The sequence below is a fragment of the Crocodylus porosus genome, unplaced genomic scaffold (assembly GCF_001723895.1).
Source record: "Crocodylus porosus isolate Cpor-Errol unplaced genomic scaffold, CroPor_comp1, whole genome shotgun sequence".
NCBI lineage: Eukaryota > Metazoa > Chordata > Crocodylia > Crocodylidae > Crocodylus > Crocodylus porosus.
In genome coordinates this window covers 21,789,062-21,800,707 of record NW_017728909.1, presented here as the reverse complement: position 1 = coordinate 21,800,707, position 11,646 = coordinate 21,789,062, and the positions used below count along the sequence as shown (strand labels likewise).

The following is an 11,646-nucleotide window of genomic DNA, read 5'->3' as shown; positions in this document are numbered from 1 at the left end:
GCGTGGGGGGGGAAGGGGGGGGTCAAAGGCAGATCCCACTGCTGCATGTAACCCCAGAGGGGATATAGGGGGCACGTTCCCTCTGGATTTGTGCACAGGGCGAGGACAGGCTACCACTGCCCGCTTGGAGCTGGGGGCAGCACCGGGCTCTTCCTGGTGGGGGGGCACTGGACTGGAGCTGTGCTCAGGGCAGGTTGCGGCAGCACTAGTAGAGGGACTACAGGGAGGCTATGGTGAATTTTGGGGTGGCTGTAGCCCCCCCTCCACCATAGCCTTCTTCCTAGTCCCACCACCACCCACGCTGAATGCAGCCCCAGTCCAGCACCTCCTGTCAGGAAGAGCTCAGCACTGCCCCCAGCCCGCCCTCGCCCTGTGCACAAATCTGAGGGGGGCACATGCCCCCCCCACCTCCCCTGAGCATGTGTGCAGCAGCAGGAACCTCCTCCCCCCCCCAACCCCCAGACAAGCCACTTGTGGCTCCATCCCATGTCCCACACCCCACCCTGCCCCAGTCCCTCACTCATCATGGGGGCCTCAGTATCCCCCCCCATGCCCCTTCCCCCATACAGACTTACCAGCCAGACACTGCTATCCAAGCTGCCAGGCTGTGCTCCTGGCCATGTGAATGCTGTGGCTGAGCTCATGTGCATGGCATTTATTGGCAACATTATCAGCCACATCTGCCCAAAAAAAGCCAATTGCTGATAATGTCAATTTTCCTTTTACTGGTGCTGATAAGATATGAACCGATGTACCCCTAACAAGAACCAATAGCTTGAAGCTGAAACCAAACAAATTCAAATTAGAAATAAAAAAAAAACAAAACAGTGTTTCAGTAGTAAGGGGTGATAGGCCATTGGATCAAATTCCCCAAGGGAAATGGCATACTCTTTCCCACAACCACCCCACACACACACTTTTTGGTGGGGATTGATGTCTTCAAACCCAAACTGGATGCTTTTGTGGAAGATTTCTTTGAACAAACAAATTAAGGAAGTGATTTAAAGAAGTGGCCTGAGTAATACTGGAGATCAGGGCAGGGGTGGCCAGCCAGCAGCATGGGTGCCACAAGTGGTATGGGCAAGCTCTGCATGTGGGACACAGCAAAGCAGGGCATGCAGCAGATGGAGCATGGAGCAAAAAGCTAAATAGCATCAGGCATGGACCACAGGTAAGGAAGCAGAAAGCAAAGCAGCAGATCAGGCACACGAAAGGGATCAAAGGGGCATTCAGGGTGGGGAGTGCAGAGCTACTTTGTGGTGTGCCTGCCTGAAAGGTTAGTCTCCATTGGACTGTGGGATCCAATAGGCCCTTTTAGCCTTATATTCTGTGCAAGGCAGGGGGGAGGAGGGAAATCAAATAGAGACCTGAATCCCTATTACAGGGAAAAGCCCAGATTATAGGTAGCTTGGAAGTTCTTTCCTGTTGCTCCCATTTTCTTTTCAAATTTCAGAGGGGCAGCAAAGCAGGACAGCTTTACCATTTTTTTCCTGTTGGACTGCAGCTTACCCCATTTCCCACTCCTCTTCTCTGCTCTGGCTAAAGTAAGCCCAAAACTGTGGATAGGACAGGCCAAACCCATCCAAGTAAAGCAAGCTAGAGGTACAGTTAGGATGCCACAAGCACACACTGGCTCAGATCCCTTCTCTCTTTGGAAGAAGCAGCTGAGAAGACCAAGAGAGTAATTATTTGACTCGTTTAAGTAGGTTTCATTGTAGTGTATCTGACTTGCATCCTAACAATTGGAGGAGGACAATAGAATGATCAAGTACAGGTCATGAAGGTCACTGGCAGTGTAAGAGACACCTAAAAAAAAATTACCCTCCTCTCCATATCTTAAGCCACCATAACACTTGCCCAAGGAATGAAAGAGATGCCAATTTATACTGAGGCACTGCAGGAGATGACTACTTTTGGTGGCATCTTTCAAACACTCTACAGTATATAAACCTTCTTTCTTAATTTCTTCTTTGCTCACATCTTTATGGGGTGAAAGAAATGGGCAGAATGGAATTGATCTAACCAATCCACCCAGCAGTCAGTCACCTGTGTCACCAGGGCTATCTGTGACCAGCATAAGCATCACAAAGGTCGCAGGCACACACCACAACACAGTCAATCAGGTGCGAGCATTTCGAACAGGGGTGCATCCATGATGTCTTCATTTGTTGCTTTGGCAGAATAAGGAGTTTGGAATGAGATCACGTTCTGAACACTTGCTCAGGATAAGAATTCAGATCTGCAAGAAGATGAGTTTTGGTGATGTTCTCAAGGAAGCTGCAACAGGAATTTACAAATTATGTTCATGTGAAGTAAAAAAGGAAGAAAAAAGATTCAAATGGGAAAAACTGGGGCTGCTTTGGGGCATTGTCACTAGGGGAAGAGGACAGGAGAGGGGAAGGATCAGGAGGAAGTATGTTCAGTTTAGACAAAACTAAGTTGCTACCAAGGCATCCAAGAGACCTCATTGGGATTAAAAACATTTAATCCCCTGCATGCAACATTCACAAACATGATACAGCAGAAGCTAGTACAAAAAAGTACATCAAGGGAAGACTAAACATAACACATAGGCACAACGCTCTCAGTGGGAGAGTACAAGACCTTTTGTATTTAAACAGTATAAACTTAGTACAAATATGAAAACTCTTCTATGAAAATATTATTTGTAAAAAGCCAGGAGGATTTGCTTCTCCTCAACTGCAATTAATCACTTCAGTACTGAGCAAGATGCTTGAAAAGATTTAAACTATTTGTTTCCATTAGAAACAGCTTCTACGTTATCGCATTAAAAACATCCCATAGGTGCCTGCAGATGAACTAAGCACCCTCCAATATCCAGAGCTCCTAGAAGTCAAGGCACGCGGAACAAAAGTGTTTAATCATATCACACACACCACCTCCACAAAATACTAGTATACAAGTTTATGGAGGCACCTAATTCAGGAAGCAAGGAAGTAGGAAGCAGATTATTTCTGTTGAGGCTTCATATAGACACTGGGGAGGCGGTGGGGGAAGGGGGGGCTGGCAGCTTCATGGGGGCTCTATCCCCCCCAGTCAGAGGCTATTTTTAGAGGGATGGGGTTAAAGATAGCCTACTGCTGGGGAGGGAGTCCAGCAGGAAGAGGAAAAGTGCAGCCCTGGGGCTGGGGCCAGCAGCTAGGCTCTCAGCCCCCGGGCTGTGCTGGGAACATGTACAGAAGTTCAGTTAGATCAGTCTAGCCATACCCAGTCTAACTTAATGCGCCTCTGAGGCACAGGTAAATTAGATCAGGTCAACCATTTTTTGACCAGTCTGACCTTCCTGGAACTTCTGTACCATTCACACTTAGATAGACCTAACTAGGGATCCAAGTGTAAGGTCCACAAGGTGGGGGAACCATGTTCAATAGGCAGCCCTTTTTAAACACAACCCAACCCCCTGAACATCTCTACGTACCCCGAGTGACTTCACAGAAACCATCTTTTGAACATCCAAACAGCACAACCCTGAACCCCACTTTAATTCTTAAATGTAGTCTCTAAAGCAAAGCCATCAGATTTCCCTGAAAAGTTGTTAGTAACTAGACCTTTCCTTTAAGAATCACACATATCCCCTTACTGTATTTTCAGAAGTTTTGCCAGGTACCAGGCCCCAGTTCATTGTCACCTAGTCGTTCCTTTCAGTCCTTTGGATACTACAATTTTCCTTTACTCAGTCACTTCTAAATTATGGTTTATGAAAAGCTTCCAGATTCCTCAAGTTTCCTTTAGTTCTTATCTCGGGTGCATTCCATCAAGGAATTTTTAATCTAGTCTTATATTCTCACTACTTTTAATCCCTTGCTTGCAGCTTTTCCATTTCTTGTTTACCGGTTCCATTCCTTTCTACATAAAGCTCACTCACTTCTCAATGAAAACTAAAAAAGGCCAAAAAAGAAATTAAAATGTCATTTTTAAAATGTTGGCCATTTGATGCTTCACCCACCTAGCCTCCGTTTCTGCTCTCTCAGCACATGGACCTGTTTCAGTTACCTCCAATTTCACAATTTTGGTTGTAACCACTGATGCACAACACTGTTTATTTTCTCTTACTACTTCCCATCTTTTCAGTTAGGTGACTTTTTTTTTTTTAAAAGTCTGCTTTTTCAAGTTTAATAAAAATGCTACATTTGGGATTCTTGTACTCCAGCTTCTGAATTTTCTCTTCCTTCATCCCAGCTAATAATTCAGTTCTATACAGTTCATTCGTTTTCACAAGTATTTTGAGAATTGAAAGAGACATTTAGCTAATCATTACTGTGACCCTCAATGACGGGATCAAGTTTAGTCAGAAACTCTCAATTTCCTTAACTTCAGATCTGTACCGCTCATTCGTTACAGAATGAGTCAGAAACAAAAGCATAGTCTTACTTTTCTTTCAGTGTTTTTAAATAAAAGTGGCTTCATAGTCTATGCATCAAAAGCATCTTCAAAAGCCAAAAGCACAAATCAGTAGTTAAAGCCTCAAATGATTCCAATTTGCTTTTGACGTTCACGGATATCTTTAAGTACTCGCCCTTCCACTACCATACTCTGGTTGGGCGGTCTGCATGTACACATCACATTCATAATTCCTCCCTTACTACAATTCACAAATGCTCAGGAGCGTTTGCTTCAAGCCAGCGGAAGTACCATATCCAGTTTGGGACACTTTATTCCAAGGAGAATAAGGAGAAACTAGGAAGAGTCCAGCAGAGAGCAACTCAAGCGATCAGAGGTTTAGGAAAGATGATTTGCAAGAAGAGGTTGGGAGAAATGAGATTACCATTTCTAGAAAGAATACAGCTGAGGAAGGATTTCATAACAGTCTTCAAATACCCAACTGGGGGCTATCAAGAGATGGCAATAGGCTATTCTGTCTGATCGCAGGGGTGCGTAAAGAGGTGCTAAGCCCGAGCCCCAGCTTCAGGTCGCCAGCAGTCAGTAGTCTGCCTGGCTAGAAGTCTGACAGCAGCTGCAATTCGGGGGGGGACGGGACCACCAAGAGGCTTAACAGCTCCAGGAGGAGGGTGGAAGAGAGGAGAGGGAAGGCCGTGGTGTTCGGGAGAAGCACAGAGCCTGGGTTGCTCTCTCAGGGTCTGAGGAAAGACTGCAGGTTTTGGCTCACGTTTATTTGTTCCTTTGCACGTTTGCTTGTTGGTTTGTTTTTGCGGGGATAAATTTGCCCCACGAGAAACACACAGGCCACAAACCCAGGACAGAGCTATCTGGCCTTAGTAAGGAAGGTGGGCGACTGACGCACTCACCAGATAAAAACAAGGGTAACAGCCTTAAATTTCCACATGACAAATGAAGGTGGGATACGAGGAAGAACATTCACTCTGAGGTTGGTTAAGCACCCAAAGTCTGTGGGACCTCTATCCTCAGGAGTTTAAGTACGGATTAGACCAGCAACTGGATGGGATGGTTGAACCATCTCAGGAATGATCCTGTCTTGCGCAGGGGTTTCAATAAGATGATCTCCTGAAGGCCCCTCCAACCCAATTTTCCTTATTCATCAATTCTCCTTCAGCATAATTAAGCAATTTACTGCACTTTCAGCACACCACAACTGTACCCTTTCTTCTCAACTCCACCTTTCATTCTGACACGCTAGTCGCACCTAAATCACACCCCATGCCAACTAATTTCAGTGGTATGTATGGCAGAGCCTCAGCTATTTTCCATGTTTGCTGCTTGACAAGGACGTGCTGAAGTTCTCTCTGAAATGCCAGCATTTGGACAAACAATTACATGAAACCACTCTGCATATTGTTTGGTACATACTGACTATATGATGCAATTGTCAGGGGATTAAAGGCACACATACCAATTACTATTTGCATTACAATAGTCCCCCGAGGATCCCCACCTGGATCAAACCCCCTGTCCTAAGTATCATACACACAGTGGAAGGCACCCCTCCGCCCCCTACCTTCGAATCTTTTATAGGAAAAATTGCAATTCAGTCTAAACCTGAACCCCCAGCACTGCCCAATACGCACTAGTGAATGGCAATATGAAGGAAATGCCTCACTTGCAGGCATTTTTTCAAGCATGCATCTCACAAGCTCTCCATTCTTGCATGTGTCATTCAGGTAGCAAAGAGGCCAAGATCTCAGGTGGGTCTCAGATTCCTTTTACTTTCTGACAGCTCTCTGGCAGAATGCCCCTGCATCCACATTTAATAGCTGCTGGTACCTCAGCTCCCTCTATAAACTTTAACCTTAGTTCCTTTTAAGGGAAAATGGCAACCACTAAATCCACTAAATCATAAAGGGTTTTATTTTTCTCAGGAGAAAGTAATCAAGCTATCTAGGGAAAAGTCTTTAGGAATGCTGGTCTTGGAAATCCACGATTAGACACTTCATTAATCTCTCAGCTACTTACCACCAGCAGGATGAAGGCCCTATATTCACTGGGGAAATTTAACATCTAAATGCTCTAAATTATAGGCTTTGGTTTCAAATTAAGTTAAATTTTGTTGCAGGAAGGGATCTGAAAGGGGCTGCATGCATGGAAAAACTAAGATATGACTGGACATTCAAGAGCAAACAATTCCACAAGAAATTACTCCAACAGTATCTAAGAAACTTGATCATCCAATCTGGAACAACAGACATCCCAACATTAAACTAGCTTCCATAAGGGTTGGTCTCCCCTACCAGAAATGAGACCTGGAGCATGCATGGCCTGGAAGGATTCTGGGGAGAGGAGAGACTGAGGGCATGGGGCAGATTTAGGGAGGTATCTGAATAGCAGCCGTCAGCTCCCTATAAGGGGTTGCAAAGAAGATGGAGCTGGACTATTCTCAGTGGGGGCAGATGGCAGGAGAAGGAGCAATGGGCTCAAGCTGCAGCAACGGAAGTTGAGGTTGCATATTAGGGAAGGTTTTCTCACTGGGAGGGTGGTGAGGAAAGATGATGAAATCTCCATCCTTGGAGGTTTTTAAGACCCAGTCAGACAAAGCCTTGGCTGAGATGATGTAGTTGGGGCTGGTCCTGCTTCAAGCAGGGGGCTAGACTAGATGATTCCTGAGGTCCCTTCCAACCCTCGTTTTGTATGATTTTATGATTTGCTCAAGGAGACAAAGCTGAACAATAATACTTCATAAAACATTATGCAGCAACATGGAAACATTTCCATGTGCATATAATAGAATCATCCAAGATGGGCAGCGATGGCAAATCTTGGCTTTACCCAAATGAGCCTTGATGTGGCTTTCATCTCAGCCAGCCAAGTCACAATAGCATAAGCTGCAACTGGACATCATTTGGACAGACTCCTTTTGTGAACTGCATTTCTTAACAAACTGAAGTCTTAGGATACAGTGTGTTGGGCAGGCCAAGAACATTGGGGCAAGCTACAGGGCATACGGAAAGGGCTCATAGATGCACGGTCACCAGTGTATAATATTATAAAACCATCTTCCAGAGGAATCTGAAGGGTATGGAATAGCACCTTATCCTTGAGAAATCTAGCACAGGATGGGGCACTAGTATCTGAAGCTCACCAGGGAGTGACCTTACAATCACAGAAACAGAGCAATTGAAAAGGAGCTTTAATCCACTTGCCAGGATTATAAACAGAATTTCCCAGAATGGGTGAGGGTTATTAAAAAAAAAAAAAGGAGACATTAAATTGCCTCAAGCTCCAGATAAACTGAACAAAGGACTGCCAAGACTTTGGTCTCATCTTCGGCTGGTCCGTGATAGGCTGCTCTTGGAGGAAAGAGCTAAATGAACTCAGAGACTTAGCAAATTAGAAGCTGTTTTTCCCGCTGGTTTCTGAGCCTACAAAACTGTAGCACACATGCAGGTAAACCTGAACTACCAAGAAACAAAACAAACAGCTCTCAGGACCCAACCTATTACTGAGGCAGCTAATCCCCACTTGTGCCAGTGTCTTCACTACAATGTAGCCAGCTGGTTTAAAGCTAACCTGGTATGTGTAATCAGGCACTCGCCTGCAGCATAGCTATGCCATAAGGGGCTAATATGTGGGGACCTGGTGCATCAACACAGCTTCAGAAAAATACAGCTATTGACAGGGGCTGGATATGTTGGTATGAAAAGCATGTAGTAAGGCACTGCCACCTAGGCTACTGCATCACGCCACTGGTAGTGCCGACACGCAAGACCTTGGCAAGCATTTCAACACAAAGCACAACATACTCTACTCAAGTGCATAGCCCAATGACTCTCCACCAGGGCACCACTGCACCCGGGGTGCTCTGAGGTCCTTTGAAGGGTACTGTTGGGTGCTACATGCTAGTACTAGCCAATGTTAGGTTTACAAACATGGATAACAGAATAAATCCAACACTTCTAACAGAAAGACCTCTACTATGGGTTTGAGTTCTTTGTAACAGAAAAACAGCTCTATTATTATTATTTTTTTTTTTTTACTGAAAAAAAGGAGGAGAGAAAAAAAAAGAATGAAAACTAAGAATTGGCACTTTCCAAGGGGTACCGCAAGTCTAAGAAGGTTGAGAACCACTGACAGTCTCAGGACTAGGAACAAGGCTACACATGTACTTGCCAGAGGCAAGGCAAACAATACTCACGCAGGCAGTACAAACAACACCGTGTACTCAGCCAGCCTTGTTTACCGCACCCGACCATTTTCCCCAAAAAGGTCTAACGCTCCTCAAGGCTTCCAAGAGCAGCCCTCTGACAGCTGCCTCCCCTGTGCTGTTTCAGGCTCAATTAGTTGTAAACTACATATTTAGCTAGCTTCTAAACTAACCAACTGCAAAGTACAACTTACAAAGCAGACAGCAGAGCTGAAAGATGCCGTGCAATAAATGGTTTACGCAGATAATTGACGTTTGTTACTATGAACCAGAAGAAGAAAAAAATGGGAACAGCTTTGTGTTATGCGATTAAGCAAATTATGCATTTACCTAGCGTGCATACAAGCAGAGAACACTGTACTCCAGCTACAGCAAAAATTCAATATTTGTTGATGAAACGCAGGAGGGGTGCCTCAAAGTTAGGATAGCCACCAAGCATACACTGGTCCCCAGAATCCTTCTCTCTGCTACCGGTATGCACACATAAGAGGAGAAAAACCAAGTCTCAGCACAACCTGTAATCAGGGACTTTAAAGGGAGACGCAAAAATGTATTCATACCCTTGGCATCCCCCCAGCACCTCAGTTCTTTGTGAGGGAGCTTCCAGACGGGCCAGAGGCTGGTACCACAAAGTTTTAGCACTGAGTCCCAAGTTGAGGAGCCAATGCTCAGAAGAGTTCTCACATATAGGTGCTGGGTGGACAGCACCAGCTTCATCGAAAGCCTGCTGCTCCTTGGACTTAACAGAGAGAAACAGCCATCCAGTGGTAAACTGGGGCTCTGATCTCATCCACCTCAGGCTTCAGCAAATGATATTTATTTTTAACGAACTCCAGGCCAGCTTCAGACTGGTCCCTAGAAGGCTTGTTCCTCAAGTATTTCTAAGGGGTCACAGAGGATTGCCCAGGACTTTTTAATGTCTACTACAACTTACAGATTTGCACATCAAACCCAATTCCTAGGTCAGCACCACAAACATGACAGACTCAATCCAGTCAAGAAAACATCCCTGGAAGAGAGACCCGAGGAAACATTATGGGCCACAGGAGTGGTGCTCCAAAATGCTAACAAACATGTATTCGATATGTCAAAGCAAATGCCTCCATTTATGAAAACCTCGGAAACAGCTGGCAGAGGGGCTACATTCAAGGGATATAATCTAATGAAGAGCTTAAGTGACAGCAGCGCAGCACAAAAGGAACTTCTTTGCCAGCCATGACGAACTAGCTAGGAGGTTACAACAATATTTGCGACCTGCAGCGGACAGCTGGCAACACTCAGGAAAACTAAAACCCAGCTACACTTCCACCTCCGTCTTCAGGTCAGGACACTAAACACAACAGGAAGTCCAACCTTGTTCCTAGAAAGGCAAGATCCGGGAGAAGGGATCCTGACAGACGGCATCTCTACCTAGCACAAAGGAACATAAAATTAGAAACTGGAGATGGAAATCTGAGAGTAGGCTACATAATTCATTCTCCAAGAGGAGAAAACAGTTACAACTGAACATGAAAGAACAAGATTTAACATGAAGATGACCAGCTAATGAGTGGTGTCCTTTGAAAGAACACCAATTATTACAGCCAAATCCATGTTCTGAACTGTAGCTGCAAAACTGAAGTTAATGCTACTAAATGGTCCTTACAATGAACACTGCTTTCCAGCAATTAATTCAGCTGGGTACAAATTAAGATAGCCGCCTCCTATAACAGCACAAATTTGAAACAAAGGGAAATTCATGATGTACCCCAAAACAGCCTGGCCACACCTGTTTTTTTCTTGTCCTTACCCACCTTTTCATGCCTGGCAAACCTCTCACACCTTTAAATAGCCCAGAGGCCAACATGACCTCAACAATACAATTTAAGACTTTGATCCTCAAACAGTTATGCATACACTTAAGCAAATCAAAACTGGGTTTTTATTTGGATTTCCACACTACATCCGACCCTTTGCTCAAATTACTGCAAAACCCCTCATCTCTGGGCTTGCAGGAGTCAGAGCAGCCTCCCAAGGAGCAACAGGGCCAACGTAACAGTGTGGAGACGCGTGTCGCTTGGTGCACACGAGGAGGCTGAACAGTCACCACCACAATGCCAGCCACAGGCTTACATGTGCACACTTGCGTGCAAGCTCGCAAATAAACGCTGCATTAACATCCAGGGATTTTATACCATGGTTTAGAGCCTTTATTCTTCCCCTTTTAATCTTTATTTATGTTTCCTGACTGCGTAAGACAGACCAGATCAGGTTTTATCACCATGAAAGATTGTAGGAGCTGTGCGTTTCCCTCGGAAGCGACTCGCTGTCAGGATAGCATGCTACACAGCGTGTAAATCAAAGGGGCTGTCAAGAGAGCTTAATACAAAACCCGCGATTTGGAGACGCGAGCGTTTTACTGCCCTACGGGGACCGCTTCAGCAGGGAAGCGCGAGCGCCGGTTCATTCACAAAAACACAAGCCTTCTGCCCGGGAGCAAGGTCCTCCTTCAGCGCAGACGGGCAGCCAACGCAACGGTGCGGAGACGCGGGGGGCTGACGGTCACGGTCACGATGCCAGCCGCACGCTTACACATGCACACTCGTGGGCAAATCGAGGATATTATTTTCTTTTGCAAATATCTAGGAGATGTCACATCTGCCACAAGTTGTGACACGCTTGTATGCGAGGAGCTGTGGTCGCCACGGCGATGCTGCTGTACACACACAGGTGTAAGCGGCTCCGGCCCTCGTGCGAGTTACACACGCGCACCTCTCGAGGCGTCTCCGTCTCTGGGAGGATCACAGCTTCCCACAGGTGCGCGCGGCATGCACACGGAAGCGGGCACACCGGCTGGGCGGGCGGCAAGGAAAGGTGGAACCGAGGTGCCCGCTCGCCTCCCCGCAGCGCTCGGCGGCAACTCGCCCACCCGCAGCTCCGCTCTGCTGCCTGGCACCGGTCCGCGCGCACCGCCGCCCGCCCCGAACAAACAAACCCCAAACACACTCCGCCCGGCCCGGCGCGGCCCCGCGCACTCACCGCGCACGCACAGCAGGGACATGGCGGCGCCGCCCGGCAACCCCAGCCCGGCC

At 46.3% G+C, this 11,646-nt stretch overlaps 1 protein-coding gene across 1 annotated transcript in view; it reads right to left on the bottom strand.

Annotated features, from left to right (window-relative positions):
* The window catches only part of UNC13B (unc-13 homolog B), a 315,070-nt gene extending 303,430 nt beyond the window's left edge, over nt 1-11,640 (bottom strand). The window contains exon 1 of the mRNA XM_019531900.1: nt 11,594-11,640. Within this exon, the coding sequence (XP_019387445.1) occupies nt 11,594-11,615 (22 nt within the window). The 5' untranslated portion in view covers nt 11,616-11,640. The remainder of the gene's footprint in view (nt 1-11,593) is intronic.
* Between the last annotated feature and the right edge of the window lie 6 nt (nt 11,641-11,646).